The 22,836-nt window shown below is 41.7% G+C and overlaps 1 protein-coding gene across 2 annotated transcripts in view; it reads left to right on the top strand.

Moving 5' to 3' along the window:
- LOC118385259 (myosin-IIIb-like) overlaps positions 1-22,537 on the top strand; it is a 45,973-nt gene extending 23,436 nt beyond the window's left edge. For both annotated transcript variants that reach the window (XM_052521153.1, XM_052521154.1), the window contains 22 exons: positions 1,461-1,569; positions 3,660-3,776; positions 3,893-3,993; positions 5,459-5,545; positions 6,770-6,835; positions 7,055-7,168; positions 7,565-7,676; positions 8,092-8,135; positions 8,332-8,397; positions 8,602-8,721; positions 13,795-13,880; positions 14,050-14,097; positions 14,246-14,293; positions 15,754-15,845; positions 16,299-16,409; positions 16,701-16,822; positions 17,630-17,823; positions 18,124-18,213; positions 18,595-18,760; positions 18,910-19,287; positions 20,328-20,400; positions 22,340-22,537. In XM_052521153.1, the coding sequence (XP_052377113.1) occupies positions 1,461-1,569; positions 3,660-3,776; positions 3,893-3,993; positions 5,459-5,545; positions 6,770-6,835; positions 7,055-7,168; positions 7,565-7,676; positions 8,092-8,135; positions 8,332-8,397; positions 8,602-8,721; positions 13,795-13,880; positions 14,050-14,097; positions 14,246-14,293; positions 15,754-15,845; positions 16,299-16,409; positions 16,701-16,822; positions 17,630-17,823; positions 18,124-18,213; positions 18,595-18,760; positions 18,910-19,287; positions 20,328-20,400; positions 22,340-22,347 (2,352 nt within the window). In that variant the 3' untranslated portion in view covers positions 22,348-22,537. The remainder of the gene's footprint in view (positions 1-1,460; positions 1,570-3,659; positions 3,777-3,892; positions 3,994-5,458; positions 5,546-6,769; positions 6,836-7,054; positions 7,169-7,564; positions 7,677-8,091; positions 8,136-8,331; positions 8,398-8,601; positions 8,722-13,794; positions 13,881-14,049; positions 14,098-14,245; positions 14,294-15,753; positions 15,846-16,298; positions 16,410-16,700; positions 16,823-17,629; positions 17,824-18,123; positions 18,214-18,594; positions 18,761-18,909; positions 19,288-20,327; positions 20,401-22,339) is intronic.
- The last annotated feature ends 299 nt before the right edge of the window (positions 22,538-22,836 follow it).

The raw sequence follows: 22,836 nt of genomic DNA, 5'->3' as shown, positions 1-22,836 counted from the left end.
ACCTCCACCTGACGCAGGATCAGCTGGTCTTTGCCCAGTTTTCATCGTCATCATTATGAGCAAAACATCTTCACAGATCTGGATACTGAGGGGATTTGGGTTCTAGCAACAGGGTTGATTAGGGCACATTAGCAACAGGGGTGATTAGGGCACATTAGCAACAGGGTTGATTAGGGCACATTAGCAACAGGGGTGATTAGGGCACGCTAGCAACAGGGGTGATTAGGGCACGCTAGCAACAGGGGTGATTAGGGCACGCTAGCAACAGGGGTGATTAGGGCACGCTAGCAACAGGGGTGATTAGGGCACGCTAGCAACAGGGGTGATTAGGGCACGCTAGCAGCAGGGGTGATTAGGGCACGCTAGCAGCAGGGGTGATTAGGGCACGCTAGCAACAGGGGTGATTAGGGCACGCTAGCAGCAGGGGTGATTGGCGCACGCTAGCAGCAGGGGTGATTGGGGCACGCTAGCAGCAGGGGTGATTGGGGCACGCTAGCAGCAGGGGTGATTGGGGCACGCTAGCAGCAGGGGTGATTGGGGCACGCTAGCAGCAGGGGTGATTGGGGCACGCTAGCAGCAGGGGTGATTGGGGCACGCTAGCAGCAGGGGTGATTGGGGCACGCTAGCAGCAGGGGTGATTGGGGCACGCTAGCAGCAGGGGTGATTGGGGCGCGCTAGCAGCAGGGGTGATTGGGGCGCGCTAGCAGCAGGGGTGATTGGGGCGCGCTAGCAGCAGGGGTGATTGGGGCGCGCTAGCAGCAGGGGTGATTGGGGCGCGCTAGCAGCAGGGGTGATTGGGGCACGCTAGCAGCAGGGGTGATTGGGGCACGCTAGCAGCAGGGGTGATTGGGGCACGCTAGCAGCAGGGGTGATTGGGGGGCTAATAGTACAAATCTATAGCATTAGGACTGTTTCCCCTTTTTTTAACATTGATTAATTGAAAGTATTGCTGTCTGAGGATGGTCTTTGTTTGATGTTTGGCAGGTTTTTGCATGATAGCATTGCCATGACCTTACCTTTGCATGTTCAATAGGGCCACGTCTGGGCTAAAAGGGCCTTGGGGCTGGGTTATATAGGAGCTATTGTGTGTAAGCTTGTGTACTTTGTACACTTTCTGTGTAGGCCTATGTTTTTGTGTGTTAATCATGGAAGTATCCCTTCAACACGTGGATACTGTTTGTCTCTGCGCGCAGTTTGATGGAAGTTGTTGACTGTCATTAACGCAATTGCTAGTGCAATGACGAAGTCTATGGTAACTGTTAGCATGCTAGTAGATACCATAAACCTCCCGTCATTGTGCTAACGCTAGTTAGTATTTGCTTTTGAAACTACCTTTAATTTCTTTTATACTGGATGCAGAGACATACAAATGACTCTGGGGAAGTAGATGATGGATCATAAAGGATCATTGCCAAAATCCTGAAGTATCCCTTTTAATATTTGTGTGTTTGCCTTCTCAGGGTCAGTTTGGGGTGCAGGAGGAGGAGTTGCTGAGGAGTCTGACCTGTACTCTGTCTGTGACGAGAGGAGAAGCCATCCGCAGGCTGCACAACCAGCAGCAGGCCGAGGGTAAGGAGAAAAGCTCTGATCCAAGATCCACTTCCCTTACCACATCACCTTAGCCATTAGAAAGGAGGGCCTGAGTCCGTATTAACCACCATGGATACTAACTGTTGTTGTAGGGCCTCTAGAACCCAGTTTCGTCATTCATTTGGGCTTTCCATGAAACTGGAGAGCACACGGTTTGTGTACATTCCTGACAGTGCTAGAACAGTATGAAAAAACATTACAGGATACGGTTTAATACAGTAAATGTACCGTGTCTTACTAATGCCAGCCAATGATGTCCCTAAGATATTGGACAATTTTTGGTGTTTTCACCCTAATGGTTAAGGTTAGGATTAAGGGAGGGTAAACTGACCACAACTTCCTCCTCGTATGTTTAAAGAAGGCCCATGTCTGTCTGACCAACCACTGTAAATTGTATTGTATTCATTAAAGATCCTCATTTAGTTCCTGCAAAGGCAGCAGCTACTCTTCCTGGGGTCCAGCAACATTAGGCAGTTGTATACAATTTAAAAAATATTACATGACATTACATTTCATAGCACATTTAGTGTGTTCCCTCACGCCACTAATCTACTACCACATATCTACAATACAAAATCCATATGTACGTGTGTCGAGTGAGTGTCTTATCGCGTGTGTCTCTCTTCAGTCTCCGCTGTTCCATATGGTGTTTTTAAAAATAAAAAAAACTCTGATTCTACTGCTTGCATCAGTTACCTGATGTGGAATAGAGTTCCATGTAGTCATGGTTCTATGTAGTACTGGGCGACTCCCATAGTCTGTTCTCGACTTGGGGATTTTGAAGAGACCTTTTGGTGGTATGTCTTGTGTGGTATGCATGGGTGTCTGCGCTGTGTGCTAGTAGTTCAAACACACCTCACTGCATTCAGCATGTCAACACTTCTTACAAAAACAATTAATGATGATGTCAATCCCTCCACTTTGAGCCATTAGAGATGTATTTAAATAAAGAAAAAATGGACATGCATATTATTGTTAGTTCTCTGTGTACATTTAAGGGCCAGTCATGCTGCCCTCTTCTGAGTCAGTTGTAATTTTCCGATGTCCCTCTTTGTGGCACCTGACCACACGACTGAACAGTCAAGAGCCTTTAGGACCTGTCTTGTTGATATTGTTGTTAAAAAGGCAGAGCAGCACTTTATTATGGACTGACTTCTCCCCAACTTAGCTACTATTGTTTTGACCATGACAGTTTACAATCCAGAATTACTCCTAGCAGTTTAGTCACCTCAACTTGCTAAATTTCCACATTTATTTATTACAATATGTAGTTGCGGTTTAGTGAATGATTTGTCCAAAATACAATGCTTTTAGTTTTTGAAATATTTAGGACTAACTTATTCCTTGCCACTCATTCCAAAACTAACTACAGCTCTTTAAGTGTTACAGTAATTTCAGTAGCTCATGTGATGAGTCATCCGCATACATAGATACACTGGCTTTACTGAAGGCCAATGGCATGTCATTAGTAAAGACTGAAAAAAGTAAGGGGCCTAGACAGTTGCCCTGGGGAATTCCTGATTCCACCTGGATTATGTTGGAGCGGCTTCCATTAAAGAACACCCTCTGTGTTCTGTTAGACAGAACTCTTTATCCACAATATAGCATGGGGTGTAAAGCCATAACACATACGTTTTTCTGTCAGAAGACTACGATCGATAATGTCAAAAGCCACACTGAAGTCTAACAGAACAGCTCCCACAATCTTTTTTAACATAAATGTCTCTCAGCCAATCAGTCATTTGTCTAATGCCATGCTTGTTGAATGTCCTTCCCTATAAGCATGCTGAAAGTCTGTTGTCAATTTGTTTATAGTAAAATATAATTTTATCTGGTCAAGCATAGTTTTTTCTGAAAGTTTACTAAGGGTTGGTAACAGGCTGGTTGGTTGGTTATTTGAGCTAGTATTTTTGGTTAGCGGATTACTTTTGCTTCGTTCCAGGCCTGACTGCTTTAGCATCAATGGGAAAGAAAAAAATAAACTGAAGCTCAAAATAGAAATACTATTAATCATGTTTTCAAGAGCACTTGACTCACTTAATATGTTGTTGTTGTGTGTTTATCTACAGATGCCAGGGACTCCATTGCCAAAGTGGCTTATGGGAGAGTATTCGGCTGGATTGTCAGTAAAGTTAACGAACTGCTGGCTCCCAATGTTGACTTTGACGTTGAGCTGAATGAAATAGGTCAGTTTCAAGGGAAACTTTAAATGTAACAAAATTCCACAACTCTTTTTATGTTTTCTCAACCAGAGATGGTCAATGTCAGATTGACCATTCTTTTTTCTTGTTATATAATACAGGTATCCTTGACATTTTCGGGTTTGAGAATTTTGCCGTGAACCGTTTTGAGCAGCTCTGCATCAACCTGGCCAATGAACAGCTGCAGTACTTCTTTAACCACGTAAGTGTAAATATCAGTGCACGAAGAAGTAGCCGTGTCATCTTGGGTCCCTTAGAAGTGATTCTCTATTTAAGTCCCCTAAAATGACAGCCTGTAGGGTTTGTTAACGTAAGACCCAAACACTTAAAAGAAACACGTGGTCAGCTTGTCTCTTTATTTAGGATTAGTAGAGGAACAGGAATCTAAACATAATCTGCAATTGGTTCTGCTTTTTGAAATGGCTATAAACGCCTATTAGTGTCTCTTTTAAATGTTATTTTTCAGTGGAAGGCTTCAGAAAAACATGTAATTTTAGGTCAGCTGGCCTAGAGTACATACAGTGAGCTCCAAAAGTATTGGGACAGTGCATTTTTTTCTTGTTGTTTTGGCTCTGTACTCCAGCACTTTGAATTTAAAATGATACAATGAATATTAGGTTAATGTGCAGACTATCAGATACCATGTTTATGGATATTCCTGAATTAGAAAGTTGGAGGCATAAATATCACCCCACCCCCCCCCAAAAAAATGCTAACCTCCCCTGTTATTGTATTGGTGAGAGGTTAGCATGTCTTGGGGTTATATTTGTGCATCTAACTTTCTCACTCATCATTATTCACAATTCATTCAGGATTATCTGTAATCATGGTGGCATTCACATGAATGTAGAAGTGTTTAGAAACATATTCTATTCTGATTTACAATAAGTGTCTCAAATGACACTACATGATTTACCATTCATTTCTATCGGGCACAAAATAATCTGTAACAACCAAAATAAACAGCAAATGCATCCAAGTTTGTAGAGTCACAAGATTGATGTTATCAATGCTAGGAATATGGGACCAAATACTACACTTTTGATACACATAAGTGAGTTTGTACCAATACCTTAGTCCTCATGTTTTATGGGACCAATGTACAACAAGTGCTGTCATTTCTAAACAGTTTAACCAATATGGATGAAAATACCCTCAAATTAAAGCTGACATTTTGCACTTTAACCTCATGGTCATTATATCATCTTTATTTCAAAGTGCTAGAGTACAGAGCCAAAACAACATGTGTCCCAATACTTTTGGAGCTCACTGTACTGTATGCATGGGATGCTGGAGTTAAAGAGAGTCTACTTGTACTAGTCACACTGCTGTGGACTACTCTCTGCTAGTAAACATTACAGTTTTCCTTTGGGGCCTGTCCATTTGAGCACTGAATACATTTGGGTCAAATGCCATAGGAATCTGCTTATGATGATTTACTGCTGTCGGATCACTAGGGCTTCAGGGCTTCTGTTGGCGTTTTTGTGACTGAAGGCCACACACTATTGAATGTGCCATCTTCTCATGAAACGATTGGACAAAGCAGGTTGATCCAATGAAAGATGTTCCCCTGTGACCAAAGCTCTTGTGAAAGAAACTGGAAATACCTGCTGTCCTTTTTGTTTTTAGTCATTCATGCGTCTTTGTATGCATTTGTCATCCTGCAGCACATCTTTCTGATGGAGCAGAATGAATACAAGGAAGAGGGCATCGAGTGGGAGACGATCTCCTTCAAAGACAACAAGCCTATCCTGGTAAAAAGACACAACCTACTTTTTTCCCCCCTCATCACTTACAGTAGTACTCTTTCGCCCTCATCACTTACAGTAGTAGTCTTTCCCCCTCATCACTTTCAGTAGTACTCTTTCCCCCTCATCACTTACAGTAGTACTTTTTTCTCCCCTCATCACTTACAGTAGTATTCTTTTCCCCCTCATCACTTACAGTAGTATTCTTTTCCCCCTCATCACTTACAGTAGTATTATTTTTCCCCTCATCACTTACAGTAGTATTATTTTTCCCCTCATCACTTACAGTAGTACTCTTTTTTTTCTTCCCCTCATCACTTACAGTAGTACTCTTTTTTTTCTTCCCCTCATCACTTACAGTAGTACTCTTTTTTTTCTTCCCCTCATCACTTACAGTAGTACTCTTTTTTTTCTTCCCCTCATCACTTACAGTAGTACTCTTTTTTTTCTTCCCCTCATCACTTACAGTAGTACTCTTTTTTTTCTCTCTCAGCCTTTTTTGCATTCCCTTTTTACACCCTTTCTCCATCGCATACTTATTTGCTCTCCCTTTCACTCTGTTTACCTCCCCCTCTCTCTCCGTAATAACACAGACAGGTTGTGTAAACCCACTGTGAGTCTGGCAGATATAAAAGAACGCAGACCCCAGGAAGGGGAAATGCTGACGGGGCAGTGTTCAGTCACATGCCAGTAGCTTAATAGGCACTTCAGCTTTCAGCCTGTGGCATCATCCTCTTGTCTATATAGAAGCATCTGGTGTCATTTGGCAGAAAATAGTGTCCCTGTCCATGGCTGAAGGTATGAGTAGAGCCTGTCTGTAAGTAATGGGATAAGATGGACACATTAGGAGTTGTGGGAAGAATTCTAACTCAAGTTAGGATTGGACCTAGAGCAAGTAATGCACAACCTGGATCCACAGGTAATTTGCTGTGTACCCACTCTGTCCTAATGCCTACTGAGCACTATACAACTTCAAGAGCATTTTACAGTGTAGGGGCCCTAGTCAATAAAAACCTGGAAACCTTGTTAACCAATCTTCAGGAAAACAAAATATTCTCCTTGTACTGTGAGAATTTTCTGTTTTAAAGTCATATGAAGTTGTGTACCATGTTTGTTTTACTCAGTTAACAATTGGCTAGATTAACCCAAATATGCATTTTCTCAATAGAATGTGTTTGTTTAGGTGTTTTTCCTTGTCTCGTATACAACTAATGTGTGTCTCTCCCACAGGACCTGATCCTTACTAAACCTATTGGGATACTTTCTCTCCTGGACGAGCAGAGTGCCTTTCCTCAGGTACTGTAGTGGTCTCCATACACCCATACATCTCTGTATTAATCAGGGATTGGCTTCTATTTCAATTCCACTCAATTCAGAAAGTACACCAAATTACAGAATTTCATTGTACTTCATTGTACTTCCTGAATTGACTGGAATTGAAATGAAATTGACCCCAACCCTGATATAAATGTTTGTGTATTAATTCTAATCTCTTTTCCCTATTTGTCCCCTAAGGCATCAGACAGAGACTTTGTGGACAAGTTGAACAGTAAATTTAAAAGCAGCCCCCACTATGAGGTGGTCCGGAGTCACAGCCCCCTCTTCACTGTGGTTCACTATGCTGGGAAGGTGAGGTTACATACCTCCTTTATAATAGTACTTTATAATGCACTATGAGGTGGTCCGGAGTCACAGCCCCCTCTTCACTGTGGTTCACTATGCTGGGAAGGTGAGGTTACATACCTCCTTTATAATAGTACTTTATAATGCACTATGAGGTGGTCCGGTGTCACAGCCCCCTCTTCACTGTGGTTCACTATGCTGGGAAGGTGAGGTTACATACCTCCTTTATAATAGTACTTTATAATGCACAATGAGTATTGATATAGGCCATTTATAAGCTATTGTTTAGAACTACACTTATACTACATTATGACTGCATAATAACTCATTGAGTGTGTTTATGAAGCATTGTAGATATGGACTTCAAATGAAGTGTAAGTGTTCTGTACTTCCTGTGTCCAGGTCCAGTATAATGGAGGAGGCTTCCTAGAGATGAACAGAGATACCATCCCAGCCAGCATCAGAGACCTCTTCATCAACAGTGTCACCCCTCTACTCAGTGTCCTTTTTGCCGGTACGTGAGGCCATCTGAATGTGTCCGTGTTCTACAGCTCTTCGTTTAGCCAGAAAGGAACCAGTCTTTGGCTTTGTTTTTATTTTCTGATGCAATCTCTTATTTGTCTTTTTGCACAGTGATTTGTTAAACTGTAGCTATTAAATCAGTTGTGTACACATGCTTGACATGAATCAGAGCTGATACACAATGACGTTTGCTGGTTCCCAATGAGAGCTTGTGGACAAATACACCTCTTAGAAAATGATGTAGTACGGATTTATAAATAATAAATGCTTACTCTTATCTAAACACACCACCATACATGTACAGCCTGTGGTTAGTTTGAGCATTGTTCTAGTTTAAAACATTGATCACAGTCTGTCTGGCATCTCATATCTAATATTCATATGATTTATATTTGATGTATCTTCAGCCACAATCTCCAGGACAGGGACCTTGATGCCACGCAAAGCAAAGGTCAGCATTGTAGATCACAAGTCCAGTGATGTTTTTAATTTTTTTATGACAGTTTCTGTAGAATGACAGTTTCTGTAGAATAATTATTGGTAACTAACAGCAAGGCCATATTTGGACCTTTCTTACAGTACAAGTCAGAGGCATAAAGTGGATTTTTGGGGCGGGGTTTAAAGGATGTTAATATTTTTTCCTTTAGGTCATGCAAAAGGCAGATGACAACTTTAACTCAACTAGGAAACAGTCGGTGGGGGCCCAGTTTAAGGTAAGATGGAAGTTGACTCTATCTAGCACATCTGGCTTTATAAACCTCTTATTTCTGAGCATTTGGTTTCATAATGTCTGAGCACTAAGTATGAACCAAACTGATAATCCTAAATATGCCTACCTATAGACTGGACTGCTGTAAAATAAAGATGCACAGATAAGTTAGTCATCTCCACAATGTGTATGTGTGTCTTCCTTGCAGCACTCTCTGGCTGTGCTGATGGAGAAGATGTTTGTGGCCAGTCCTCACTTTGTTCGCTGCATTAAACCTAACGGCAACAAGCTTCCTGACCAGGTGGACAACAAAAGGGTCATGGACCAGGTGAGAACCAATATATCATATCCTTTCAGATACTGCACTGTTCATATCTACCTTTACACTGAAGATTACCAGGTATCATCCAATGCTTTAGTATTTCCCCTAGCTACTGTAGATTACTTCCTGGGAAGGGTGCACAAGCCTACTGATACAACACCAGTATGTTTGTGCCCTCAACGTTTAACTGTTTTTCAGAATCATCTATCCTTTCAAAAGCTAAGCAAAGGTGCATTACAAAAGCTATGTGAACGGTGCATAATTGTCAGTGCTAAAAGTTATATCTATAACACAGTATTGATCCTAAGAGTGTAGATTGAGTGAACTTCAGAGTCAGGGTTGTGTTCAATAGGCACGAAATGGAAGAAATCGGACTGAACTTGACCAATAATAAACGTGTGTTTTCCTTTTCCGTAGCTAAATGTTTTGCTCCGGTGTGTCCTAATGAACATTACTCAGTCCCCAGTATGGCAATCAGGGGTTGACTAAGCAGCAGCAGTAACAGGGTCTAGGTCAGGGCCATAGGGGGCCCGCCCTACCTTACCTCCTTGCCTGTCCAAAAAACATATTGAAATATCGATCTTTATTTGACTGAGACGCGCCGACAAAGATTCATCAATCTCAGATAAAGCATCCGAGCCCATCTGTCTCAGTATGTGTTGACCATGCATCTGATTCTGTCTGGACCAAAAGAGTATGGCATGTCATACTATTTCTACATATAATAAGACAGAGGGGTGCTGTTTCGCTCACTAAGATTCTTTCTCCGGTGAGAGTCGAGGCGACGCAAGCGGGTGGGCTCGCTCGCGCCAAAATCCGTCCAGAATATTTTATGGGCATAATATGCAGACCTAAAGCTTGTCGCCTGCGTTCCCGCCTTTGGGACAACGGTTCCTATTGTTAGGGTGGAGACATGAGCATATTGTCGTTATATACAGAGCTCTGGTTTCAGACTCTTGTGAAAGGAAAGTTGGCAAGTGCACAGTGCACTGTTAGGATAATGGCTTCTGATGTTTTGCCAAAATTCTATAATTCCTACGGTCTAAATAAAAACATTCAAAGTACTTCCTCCAGAATGTGCTCAGTGGTCTCCTGACAATTCATGTGCCTTCATGGTTTCCTTATCGGTGTTTGCCCTTTTGATTGTTCTTTTATTATTTTTTAAATGAATCAATTCCCCATTACATATGTCACCAGTAGGCCCAGTAAATATAGTGTTAATCCTCAGTCATTTGATTAGTCATTTACTGTTCTCTTTCTCAGAGTGGAAAAATTGTTCGCAAAGTTCACAACCTGCTACGCTTGTGAGAAACACAGTGCCCATTTGGCAATGTATGATTTCTGATTGTCTTAACTCACCGCGTCCACCACTCATAAGCTGAGTTTCTCACAAATGTTTTATTCACCTCACACAGTAACCTCACAACTTAACTTCTTTGAGACTGGGGGGCAGTATTGAGTAGCTTGGATGAAGATGCCCAGACTAAACTGCCTGCTACTCAGGCCCAGTTGTGAATATATGCATATTATTAGTAGGTTTGGATAGAAAACACTCTGAAGTTTCTGAAACTGTTTGAATGATGTCTGTGAGTATAACAAAACTCATATGGCAGGCAAAAAACCTGGAGGTTTGTCGTTTTTCAAGTAATTGCCTATCGAATATACAGTGTCTATGGGGTCATATTGCACTTCCTAAGGCTTCCACTAGATGACAACAGTCTTTAGAACCTTGTTTGATGCTTCTCCTGTATGGAGGGGGGAATGAGAGCGTCATGGGTCTGGGTCTGCCAGAGTGCCATGAGCTGACCACGCGCGTTCACGTGAGAGTTAGCTTGCGTTCCACTGCATTTCTACAGACAAAGGAATTCTCCGGTTGAAACATTATTGAAGATTTGTGATAAAAACATCCAAAAGATTGATTCAATACTTCGTTTGACATGTTTCTACGGACTGTAACAGAACTGCTCGTGCCTCATGAATTTGGATTACTGGGCTAAACACGTGAACAAAAAGGAGGTATTTGGACATAAATGGACTTTATCGAACAAAACAAACATTTATTATGGTACTAGGATTCCTTGGAGTGCATTCTGATGAAGATTATCAAAGGTAAGTGAATATTTATAACGCTATTTCTGACTTTGTTGACTCCACAACACGATGGATATCTGTATGGCTTGTTTTGTTGTCTGAGAGCTGTACTCAGATTATTGCGTGGTGTGCTTTTTCGGTAAAGTTTTTTAAAAATCTGACAGCGGTTGCATTAAGGAGAACTGGATCTAAAATTCCATGCATAACACTTATCTTTAAAAAAAAAAAAATTGCCCCTTTTTCTCCCCAATTTCGTGGTATCCAATTGTTAGTAGCTACTATCTTGTCTCATCTTTACAACTCCCGTACGGGCTCATGAGAGACGAAGGTCGAAAGTCATGCGTTCTCCGATACACAACCCAACCAAGCCGCACTGCTTCTTAACACAGCGCGCATCCAACCCGGAAGCCAGCCGCACCAATGTGTTGGAGGAAACACCGTGCACCTGGCAACCTTGGTTAGCGTGCACTGCACCCGGCCCGCCACAGGAGTCGCTGGTGCACAATGAGACAAGGACATCCCTACCGGCCAAACCCTCCCTAACCCGGACAACGCTGGGCCAATTGTGCGTCGCCCCACGGACCTCCCAGTTGCGACATAGGTGAACCCAGAGTCTCTGGTGGCACAGCCCTTAACCACTGCGCCACCCGGGAGGCCCTAACACTTGTATCTTTTAGCAATGTTTATTATTAGTATTTCTGTAAATTGATGTGGCTCAAAATCACCAGATGTTTTGGAACTACTGAACGTAACGCACCAATGTAAACTGAGATTTTTGGATATAAATATTAACTTTATCGAACAAAACATACATGTATTGTGTAACATGAACTCCTATGAGTGTCATCTGATGAAGATCATCAAAGGATAGTGATTAATTTTATCTCTATTTCTGCTTTTTGTGACTCCTCTCTTTGACTGGAAAAATGGCTGCTTTTCTGTGACTAGGTACTGACATAACATAATCCTTTGTGCTTTCGTCGTAAAGCCTTTTTGAAATCGGACACTGGCTGGATTTACAACAAGTTTATCTTTGAAATGGTATGAAATACTTGTATGTTTGAGGAATTTTAATTATGGGATTTCTGTTTTGAATTTGGCGCCCTGCACTTTCACTGGCTGTTGTTAAGGTGGGATGCTACCTTCCTGAATATCCTAGAGAGGTTAAAACATACTTTGCCATATGGACACATTGATCCATTTGCAGAGACTGGTGCTCTCACCTTAGTTGAATTTATATATTTTTAAATCATTTTACTTCAGATTTGTATGATTAACCATGTGACAATGATTTTAAGAAACGAGAATGTTCTGTGAAAAAATGTGCACGCCTATTTAAATGAAAGGCCCGTCCAACGGATTCATTCTGCTGCCAGCCCTGGGACTAGGTACTAGGTTAGTGGGTCAGTGTGTGACTGTCTGATGTTCATAGGAAGTGGATTTGGCCCCAGGGGAGGGTTAGTATAGCCCTGATGACACAATGAAGCCGGTCAATACTCTGCCCTGTCAGTGAACACTGCTGTCTAGTCTGACACCAGGGGTCTTTCTTCCCTCGCCTCTCCTCCTCATCTGTAGTGCTTTTTAATTTGTTTGTCTAGGGCTGAACTGATAAAACAGTACAATGCCGTATTGGCGGGTGGGTGGACAATAGTCAAACTGGAACTATTGTTAATTAGTTACTGTGAATAGTCTGTTAAAGCTGATTTTAAGGTCTTTTTCATTACATATGTGGGTCATTCCACCAATACGGTGACTTTTGAGATGTGTAACTTGGTAAATATTATTTTTATTTCACAAAATGTTTACACTCTGTCATAAAGAGCACATGTTCAACTTCATTAAAACAACACATTTTCCCATCTCAAGAGGTAAAAAAAAAAAGGGAAGTGCCAAATGTAACAGGGTTGACTATTTTTAAATGATTAATAAATCCCCTTGTGACACGGGGAAGGGAAGCTTGGTGTGTGCAACAGGGAATAATTTAAATGCAAGTTTAAAGCATTTCTAGCCGGTCTGTCTATGGGTAACAGGGTTGACTATTTTTAAATGATTAATAAATCCCCTTGTGACACGGGGAATGGAAGCTTGGTGTGTGCAACAGGGAATAATTTTAAAGCATTTCTAGCCGGTCTGTCTATGGGTAACAGGGTTGACGTGTTTTGCTGGGTCCAATCCGTTTACCTCCACAAAACACCAGGAAATGGCCAGGTAGAGTAGAACCAACTCATCTGCTTTTACTGTATGATTTATTGAACGATTAAGCAATTATTTAAAAAATAGTTTTACCATATTAAAATGAGAGTTCAGATGTAAATCAATCAATAATCACATGAAATAAGTAATAATCTTCAGAAATTACTTTGTTAAAGCAACAAAATAACCAAGGCTTTATGATAATGAAACTTGGATACATGTTTGGGTTAAGTGGGTTAAAATCTTCCTGGAAGTGAAGATGGCTTCTTTAAATAAAATAATTTTAAAGGATGTTTTATTAATTTGTTGAATTCTTCATGTGGTCTATATTAAAGGACACTTCATTTAATATAACAGGCTTTTACAATTCAATATTGGTGCTCAATTTCTACTTAAAATATCAAAGGCATGCAAAAGGCACTATGTTTGTGGCACAACCCATGTATGTGGTTATAGGGGCATAATATACAGATTTTTACAATGTTCATCATTGAGATCTCTGTGCTGTAGATCTATTGCCCTCCATAAGTTAGACTAGTTAAAGACTAGTTCAAGACTAGCCAAAATAGTTATCATTCTGGAGCTGCTTGGCCATCTATGGTTTGTGCGTTTTAAACAATAATCATCATAACGGTGCATTATGTTACATTGCCACCTGCTGTTCAGCCTTGAGATTGCATTTAGTTTCAAATAAGTCCAGTAGGTCCCTAATATGGCCATCAGTAACACCTGATTCTGTTTGGTCTCTGTGGAACATATTCAAATGGTAACTAAGAAAAATAAAATATTTTCCAGCTAAGATACAACGGCCTGCTGGAAACCATCAGGATACGAAGAGATGGCTTCTCCTGGCGACCCTCATTCAAAGAATTTGCTCAGAGGTGTGTGCGTGTGTGTGTGAATTTATATATTTTTATCAGACTTTGCATTATTTGTATAATTTGTATTATTTGTATAATAATCTTGACCAACACATAAACTTGTATGCATGATATTTCTGTACACGGCCGTTTTATTTTCGCTGCACCATGCTAAACTCTCTGTCTTCAGATATAACATTCTGCTGATCAAGCCAGATTTACCACTAACCAAGGAAAGGTCTGTATAAAGACACTTGCTCTCATTCCAGCAATTTAAAAAAGACGACATACATCAACGTCCATTTGAGATATTAAACAGATCTTTGTAGCTGTGTTTTGTTACATCTTATCAAATGTAACCTGTGTGGTTTGTGGGTCTTTTTCAGCTGCTTGTCCATCCTCAACACGACTGCGATACATGGTTGGAAGTGTGGGTAAGTCTACAGTAGTTGCTTTTGTTGTGTTAAATTAATTGGCAATCGGTCCTAGAAGACTAACTTACTTATTCCTGAATCTCCCTGTATAAATATATATTGTTATAATATGTCCGTTCATCAACGCATGTCATTCAGGCTATACTCATCAGATGTTTTATGCGTTTACACTAGAGGTAATAGTGTTGATAAGATTTCAGTTTCAAGACATTTAGGTAGCTGCCTCCTAGATTCCAACATTCAATTTCAAGTCTTATAAAACTCAATCAGTCAAGTGAAAATCAGTCTGTCAAATGCAGCTCATTCTTCAGTTAACAGGTTAGCGTTGTCATTGGCTTCAAATCTAATTTTATTTGTCACATACACATGATTAGCAGATGTTAATGCGAGTGTAGCGAAATGTTTGTGCTTCTAGTTCCGACAATGCAGTAATAACCAACGAGTAATCTAACCTAACAATTCCACAACTACTACCTTATACACACAAGTGTAAAGGGATAAAGAATATGTACATAAAGATATATGAATGAGTGATGGTACAGAGCGGCATAGGCAAGATGCAGTAGATGGTGTAGAGTACAGTATATACATATGAGATGAGTAATGTAGGGTATGTAAACATTTATATTAAGTGGCATTGTTTAAAGTGGCTAGTGATACATTTTTTACATCAATTTCCATTATTAAAGTGAGCAGGAGTTGAGTCAGTATGTTGGCAGCAGCCACTCAATGTTAGTGGTGGCTGTTTAACAGTCTGATGGCCTTGAGATAGAAGCTGTTTTTCAGTCTCTCGGTTCCTGCTTTGATGCACCTGTACTGACCTCACCTTCTGGGTGATAGCGGGGTGAACAGGCAGTGGCTCGGGGGATTGTTGTCCTGGATGATAGCGTGGTGAACAGGCAGTGGCTCGGGGGATTGTTGTCCTGGATGATAGCGTGGTGAACAGGCAGTGGCTCGGGGATTGTTGTCCTGGATGATAGCGTGGTGAACAGGCAGTGGCTCGGGGATTGTTGTCCTGGATGATAGCGTGGTGAACAGGCAGTGGCTCGGGGGATTGTTGTCCTGGATGATAGCGTGGTGAACAGGCAGTGGCTCGGGGGATTGTTGTCCTGGATGATAGCGGGGTGAACAGGCAGTGGCTCGGGGGATTGTTGTCCTGGATGATAGCGGGGTGAACAGGCAGTGGCTTTGTACTGGGAGGTCAGCTCAGGGTTTATATTGAGTAGGGGTCTTTATCTCAGTTACACTCTTTCACCCTCTTGGTCCCCAGCTCCTGCTTTCTACTGCTGTGTTGTTCTTTAGAAATGTCCCAAAGTTATGAATGTGGATGAATGATTACTGGAGTTAAGTGGTAATCTCAATCTTTCTCGACTATAACAGTGCTCTATGCAACAATTCCCCCTGCAAATAGTACTTAATATCTGTGAACACTGTTCAAACATTCTCTCTCACTATGGCAGGTCGTCTCGTCTGTTCTTTAAGTACTGGCACCAGGAGGAGTTGTCCAGGCTGTTGGAGAGACTGGGCAAAGCCGCACTTGTCATCCAGAAAAGTGAGGGTCACTCATCAATAGTATCTGGAACATAGTCTCTCAAATGTCTGTCAAACAGCTTCATTGGCCTCTGTGTTACTGCTTTTAAACTCAGGCCTGAGGCTAGAAAACCTTGCAGGTAAGTAGATTAGGTAGATGACGTTGACATTGTTGAATCATGTCCCATCATGATGTATTTCAGACATTGCCATCAGCACCTTACTTGGTGTTTTAAGTGCTACCTGCAGTATTTGTTGCAACTCCCCACAACCCTGTAAGATGGATGATAGTTTCCCTGTTATACTGTCTGGTATCTTGATTTCAAGGCCTGTAATGACTGTTGTGTCTGAATGTGATTCTTTTCCATGTCATTCAGTAATAATGTAGTAATGTCTCTTCACTGTATCTCCCCCTCTGGCTCTCTCTCCCCCTCTGGCTCTCTGTTCACATGGTCTCTGTTGCTGTGTTCTGCAGACTACCTCTCTCTGCGCTACAGGAGGAAGTACCTGTCCCTACTGTTGGAGGTGAGCAGACAGAGGCAGGCTCAGAGAGCGAGGGAGGAGGAGCTAGAGGAGGAGAACAAGAGTAAGTAGAAGGAATATCGCTTTACTTTTCTCTTTTGCCCTCTTATCTCACTCTTGCTCACCTTCCCTCCAATCCCCTACTTGTTCTCTTTCTCCCTACCACTGTTCTATTTTTGCTCTTGACTTCTTTACCCCTCAACTCTTTCTCTCTCTACCCCTCTACATGCTTGTTGTCAAAGACATTTCTGTATGATGTCTTGAATATTTCAGCACTGTAAGGATCCTTGTCACTCAACATATGCAGCCCTATTAGTGCTGTATCAACAGTATTGTGTGTGTGTGTGTGTCTCAGGGCCCGTCTCTCCACCCGTGCCCCTACCCAGGAGGAAGAAGCCTCAGCCCCGGCCTCGCTCCATCATGCCCACAGCTGCCCACCTGGCCCCTGTCCCCCGGCCCCGCAACAAACAGTTTGAGGTGGGCCATATTGAAATGAATTTATTTTGGATAACAGACATACAAAAACAATGTGGAACCCAGAGGGCATCACTTGAAAGTATTATTTTAAATGCTTGTTTCCAAAGTGGTCCTCGATGGTACATTTCTACACTCAAGACCCTGGTAACCTTTTAATTAATTTGAAACAGTGAAAAGTAATTTTCACAAAGTAATCTCATGTTTAGTCTCTCGATCTCTGGTGCTAGCTAGCCCATAGACAGCATGTTAGTTGAAACCTGCTATTGACTGATCTTGTACCCTTCGACAATCGTCCTCCCACACTTTCCTCTGACATCCCCTCCTACTCTCTGATGACTAAGGCCTAGATTCAATCAAATCAAGCGTTGGAGTTGTCCAATAGGTGAGCTGCTGCTCTTCATCATTGTCATAAAGCCTAGTGTCCCACTCACGTTAGAAGTTCAGAACGGGAAAGTGTAGGCTATATAGAAATAAAGACACTCAAATAAAAAATCATTAAACTAAATAATGAGGATTTATATCAGCCTAATCGAGGTGTAGATTACATCTCACATTCCAGTGTTCCAACTTGTTAAGACGGCTGTATGGGATTTCTCTTATTACGATCCCATGTAGCCAATGGCAATGTCCGCTTTAGGTATAATTCTAGGAGCTGCTTATGGATTGGTCAGCTGTAACACAGTTCCGACACCGCCAAAACAACCACTATGCGGATGTTGGTTAATGAGATCTGATTGAATAGAACCCTAAACTGAGCCTTAAACTACCCTAAGATTGACCCTATACGGTTCCCTCTGTCTCTCCCAGGCCACTCCCTTTGACAACCTGGAGGTGCACAGTGAGCTGGCTGAGCTGATGGGCCAGGTGGGGGGAGAGGAGCGGGCCAGGGAGAGGAGCAAGAAGAGAAGGGACAACATCCGCTGGTTCAAGGAGACGCAGGCCCGCAAGGTGGTCCGCAACGGTGCCTTCCCCTGCTGGTTCCATGGCATGATAACACGTAGGTCAGTAAGACAGGACGACACACACACACACAGCATGTGTTTTACCATCCTTGTGGGGACCGAAAATTGATTGACATTAAAAATCCTATTTTCCAAAACTTAAACCTAACCCTAATTGTAACCCAAACTCCTAAACCTAAAATAGCCTTTTCCTCATGGGGACCTGTAAAATGTCCCCACGAGGGAGAATTGCCCTTGTTTTACTGTCCAGTACCAACGAGGATAGTAATAGACACTTCAGACTTAATTCTGTCACATTTCAGGGTGGTTTTAAACGCACTGTGTATGTCTCCTCTCCAGACAAGCGGAGGATCTGATGACAGACAAGCCTGTAGGCTGCTTCCTGATTCGTGTAGGACAGAGCCGGGAGGGCTACACACTAACATACAAGTAAGACTACGGATGACAATCTGGATCCAAATGACCTTCCCCTACTGGGTCTGGTTCTCATCACATTAGATCAGTGGTCACCTTGAGGAAGGGTGCAGTTAAGTGTATTTGAAAGGGGTTGATAGACGAGTAGAAACAAGAACAGAAGACAGGGTTGTGTTCAGTAGGCAGTAAACGTTTTGATATAGATGTGGAATGGGGAGGTACTAGCTGAACTTGTCCCCATTAGAGGGATTTTTGTTTTTCGTTCAATTGTTTTACTACAGTGTACTGAAAACGACCCGGCGCTATAGCGTGAGATATAAGACATTAAACCCCTAACTCCTGTCTGACCGATATGTACCCTTTACACTCTGTCCTCTCCATCTATCCGATGTCAAGGGGGGCAAACCGCTGTAGGCACTACATGATTGAGATGCAGTCCAACGGGAAGTATGTGATCCTAGGGGAGGATAAAGCCCACCCCTCCCTGCCTGACCTGGTGCAGCACCACAGCCGGGTGGGCATCAAGCCCTTCAACGAGCTGCTCACCACCTCCTGTGGACAGGTCAGCACTTGCACCCCTTTAGGGTCTGGCTCCTGTGGAATTTACTCACTGTTGGCACAGGCTCTGGCAGGACCTGTGTGTAATACTGTACATTAAGAATGGATAATCAAACATTTTATGCGCTAATGTTATTCTGTCTGCTGTTCCAGACATGTGACCACAATACAGACTACGAGGACTTGAAGTGCCTGGATCACCTGGCCGTGGTTGACCGCAGGAGCACCGTGTCTGGGGAAGAGGAGGGCGGGTTGAGCCCGGATCAGGTCCACCTGGAGTTCCAGCAGCTCTTCCTGCCTCCGGGGCAGAACCCCGCCCTGGAGGCCCAGAGACCCCCTGTCCTCAGGCGGATATCTGACCGCAGACACCGGGCCGAGGCTGAAGGAGGAGGGGAGGCCCTGGGAGGGAAGCTCAGAGATGGGGAGAGAGGAAGAGCGTGGGGAGATGAGCGGGACCGCAAGAGCAGGCCCTTTCCCCGGTTGTATCCTTCCATCCGATTGGCTATGAGGGAGATCCAGCAGATCCAACAGGTGAGAGGAAAGGGAAGAGGGTGGATAGATGGGAGACTTAATATGTTCAATGATAAGGTGATAGGTCATTAAAGTCTAAACTATATGTCCAATTTTTAAAGGGATACTTCAGGATTTTGACAATGAAGCCCTTCCATCTACTTCCCTAGAGTCTGATTAACTTGTGGAAAACATTTTTATGTCTCTGCACAGAGATTAAAATGGTATCCAAGAGTTCAACGGACTCTGGGGAAGTCTATAAAGGGCTTCGTTGCCAAAATCCCGAAGTATCCTTTTAATGCTGGATCCAGTCCGTCATAATTTCTCAGTTTCAGCTAATTTCTCAATAAAATTACACAAACATCTTCTTGGAATGTCAGGGTCTATATAACTGGCTTGGCACATCTGGTCTATCGCTAGAACTGGGTCAGTTACATCTGCGTATAGATGGCAGTCAGTATATGGTGTTAAACCATTAAAATAGCTACACTGTAGGCCTATTCTTTAAAACTTGTCATGACACAACATACTACTTCATTATTCACTATTATCAAATGGGCTTTTTGAATTTATACAATGTAGGTTGAACCCTGTCTTTGTTTTCTTCCAACCCAGATCATAGGTTGAACCCTGTCTTTGTTTTCTTCCAACCCAGATCATAGGTTGAACCCTGTCTTTGTGTTCTTCCAACCCAGATCATAGGTTGAACCCTGTCTTTGTTTTCTTCCAACCCAGATCATAGGTTGAACCCTGTCTTTGTTTTCTTCCAACCCAGATCATAGGTTGAACCCTGTCTTTGTTTTCTTCCAACCCAGATCGTAGGTTGAACCCTGTCTTTGTTTTCTTCCAACCCAGGTCGTAGGTTGAACCCTGTCTTTGTTTTCTTCCAACCCAGATCATTTCAGAACCTCAGAGTTGATTTTATGCTGAACCATGATTATCTGAATACATAGCCAAACTGACACAATTCATGCTGGAGTACTGTGCCCCGAGTGTTCATTAATCTGCATTAATAAAGAATTGTGGATGCATTTGTGATCTTTTCTGTCTTGTGTCTGCAGCACTTTTCAGATGTCCAGGAACAGAGCCCCGCCATCTCTCACAGTACACCCAAGCCCTCCTGGAGGAGGACAGGTAGGTCATAGTAGCTACGCGCATACCCCGCCCACCTGAGGATCTGTGTTTTTCAGCCGTCTGTTTCCTCTGTGGGGTGCAGAATCCACTTGTCACATAAACCTTGCTGAATTGATTGCTTTCATTTTAGTCCTGCGACTAAAATGTCGCAGGACTAAAATGAAATGATATAATGTTACGACCGCGGAGATGTTTATAATGACCTGTCAAACACACCCCGGTAATGGCTGAAATGGGCTCAATGGAATGCGTTGTCTTCCCGTTGCATCGAGAAAAATGCTAAAAAAAGCTTTATTGGAGATTTAACACATCTCGACACTTACATCACAAGTAAGAGAAGAAAGAACTTTATTTTGATGGATGTACATTTTTTTCACTAATTAAAAAAAAAATTGTACAGTTGAAATATTTACAAACTAGAGGCGCTGAAATAAAAGCAACTGCTGAAAATGAACACAAATTATAGTGATATTGTGTCTGATCTCGCAAACCATATAAATTATGTATAGATACGCTTGGCTCTAGATTATGCCTGTTGATTTTCAAGAGGGTATCCTGCTATTGACACTTGTTTAATTATGCAACAGAAGGGTTAGGGTTAGGTAACCAAATTCAAATGAAATTACTAAAAATATTTCATATTCATGAAATCGCAAATAGCAAAACACAGCTCTGCTTGTTGTTAATCCACCTGGCGTGTCAGATTTCAATACAGCTTTTGGCGAAAGCATAACAAGCGTTTATGTAAGCACACCTCTCTCAGTAGACAATATTACAAACAGCTAGCAGCCAAGTAGATTGGTCACGAAAGTCAGAAAAGCAATAAATTAAATCGCTTTAATGATCTTCAGATGTTTGCACTCACTAGACTCCCAGTTATACAATAAATGTTCCTTATGTTCCATAAAGATTATTTTTATATCCAAAATACCTCCATTTGTTTGGCGCAATATGTTCAGAAATCCACAGGCTCGAGCGGTCACGACATCGCAGACGAAAATTCCAATAGTATTCGTAATGTCCACAGAAACATGTCAAATGTTTTTTTTTATAATCAATCCTCAGGTTGTTTTTAAAATATATAACCGATAATATATCAACCGGGACTGTAGCTTTTTCAATAGGAGAGGGAGAGACAATGGCTGCCCCACTCTGTTGCGCAAGCAAAACTCTGCGAACACCCAGCTATCCACTGACGCGATGTGATCTTTCTCGCTAATATTTCAAAATAAAAGCCTGAAACTATGTCTAAAGACTGTTGACACCTTGAAGAAGCCATAGGAATTTGGTTGCTATCCCTTTAAATGGAAACGAGGCATGCAATGGAACAGAGAGGTTTCAGGAAAAATAGCACTTCCTTGTTGGATTTCCCTCAGGTTTTCACCTGCAATATCAGTTCTGTTATACTCACAGACAATATTGTGACTGTTTTGGAAACTTTAGAGTGTTTTCTATCCTAATCTGACAATTATATGCATATTCTAGTTTCTGGGCCTGAGAAATAGGCCGTTTAAATGGTTATAGCCAAAAACGAAAATCCTGCCCCCTACATTCAAGAAGTTAACGCAACATTTTTTTTTAAAACAACATACCTAATAGTAATATATATTTTCTATATAGAAGTGTATTCTAAGAAAAGAGAAGTGTCATTTGACACATTTAATACTTGAATTCCCACCAAAATCCCTGAACTTTGCTATAATTCAGTCAACATCTGATTAGTTTTAAAAATGTAAACCATTGTCCAACTGTTGTATTTATTAGAATTGTTTTAAAAACCTTTTAACAATTTATATGCATGTATCTAGTCATAGTTCTGGCTAGCAGGGCTCAACAAGGCATTGTGCAATATATTGTGTCCAGACATGTCTTTGTCGTGTAGAATATTTAGCTAAGCAGTGATTTAAACTGACTTATGCTATTTTTGTTTCTGTTGCAGATTCATAACCCATGTGATGGAGGGAGTTCATTCAAAGCTGCTATTTGTTGTTTTTGCCCATCTGAATGAGTTAACTGGACCTTATTCTGTCAAGCGTTAACCAGGTTTTTATAAACAAATTGTAAGGAGATACTTGTTTTACTAGTGTTTTATTTAGTCACAATTTTAATATAAATGTGTTTACGTTTCTGAATATTGTTTTATGTGCGTATGTAAATTATTCAGTGGGAATTTTACATTCACTGTTTTACTGAATGTGTTTTTTTACATTTTAGATATCTGGTTGTGCAAGTTTTTTTTTCTTCATAATAATAAAATCTGCAGTCAAAAAAGCTTAGGCCACGGCCATGTATTCCTTCTTTAGTTTCACCGTATCAGTCATCATTGAGTTATTTTTGTATTTTTTTAACAGTTAAATAATCATCCAATATGCTTGCAGACCTGTGCAGAGGAGTGGTTTGGACTTCAACAGATATTACTAGCAGCCAGTGATATCC

This window comes from Oncorhynchus keta, chromosome 6 (assembly GCF_023373465.1).
Source record: "Oncorhynchus keta strain PuntledgeMale-10-30-2019 chromosome 6, Oket_V2, whole genome shotgun sequence".
Classification (NCBI taxonomy): Eukaryota; Metazoa; Chordata; class Actinopteri; order Salmoniformes; family Salmonidae; genus Oncorhynchus; species Oncorhynchus keta.
This window is presented reverse-complemented; position numbering and strand designations above follow the sequence as displayed.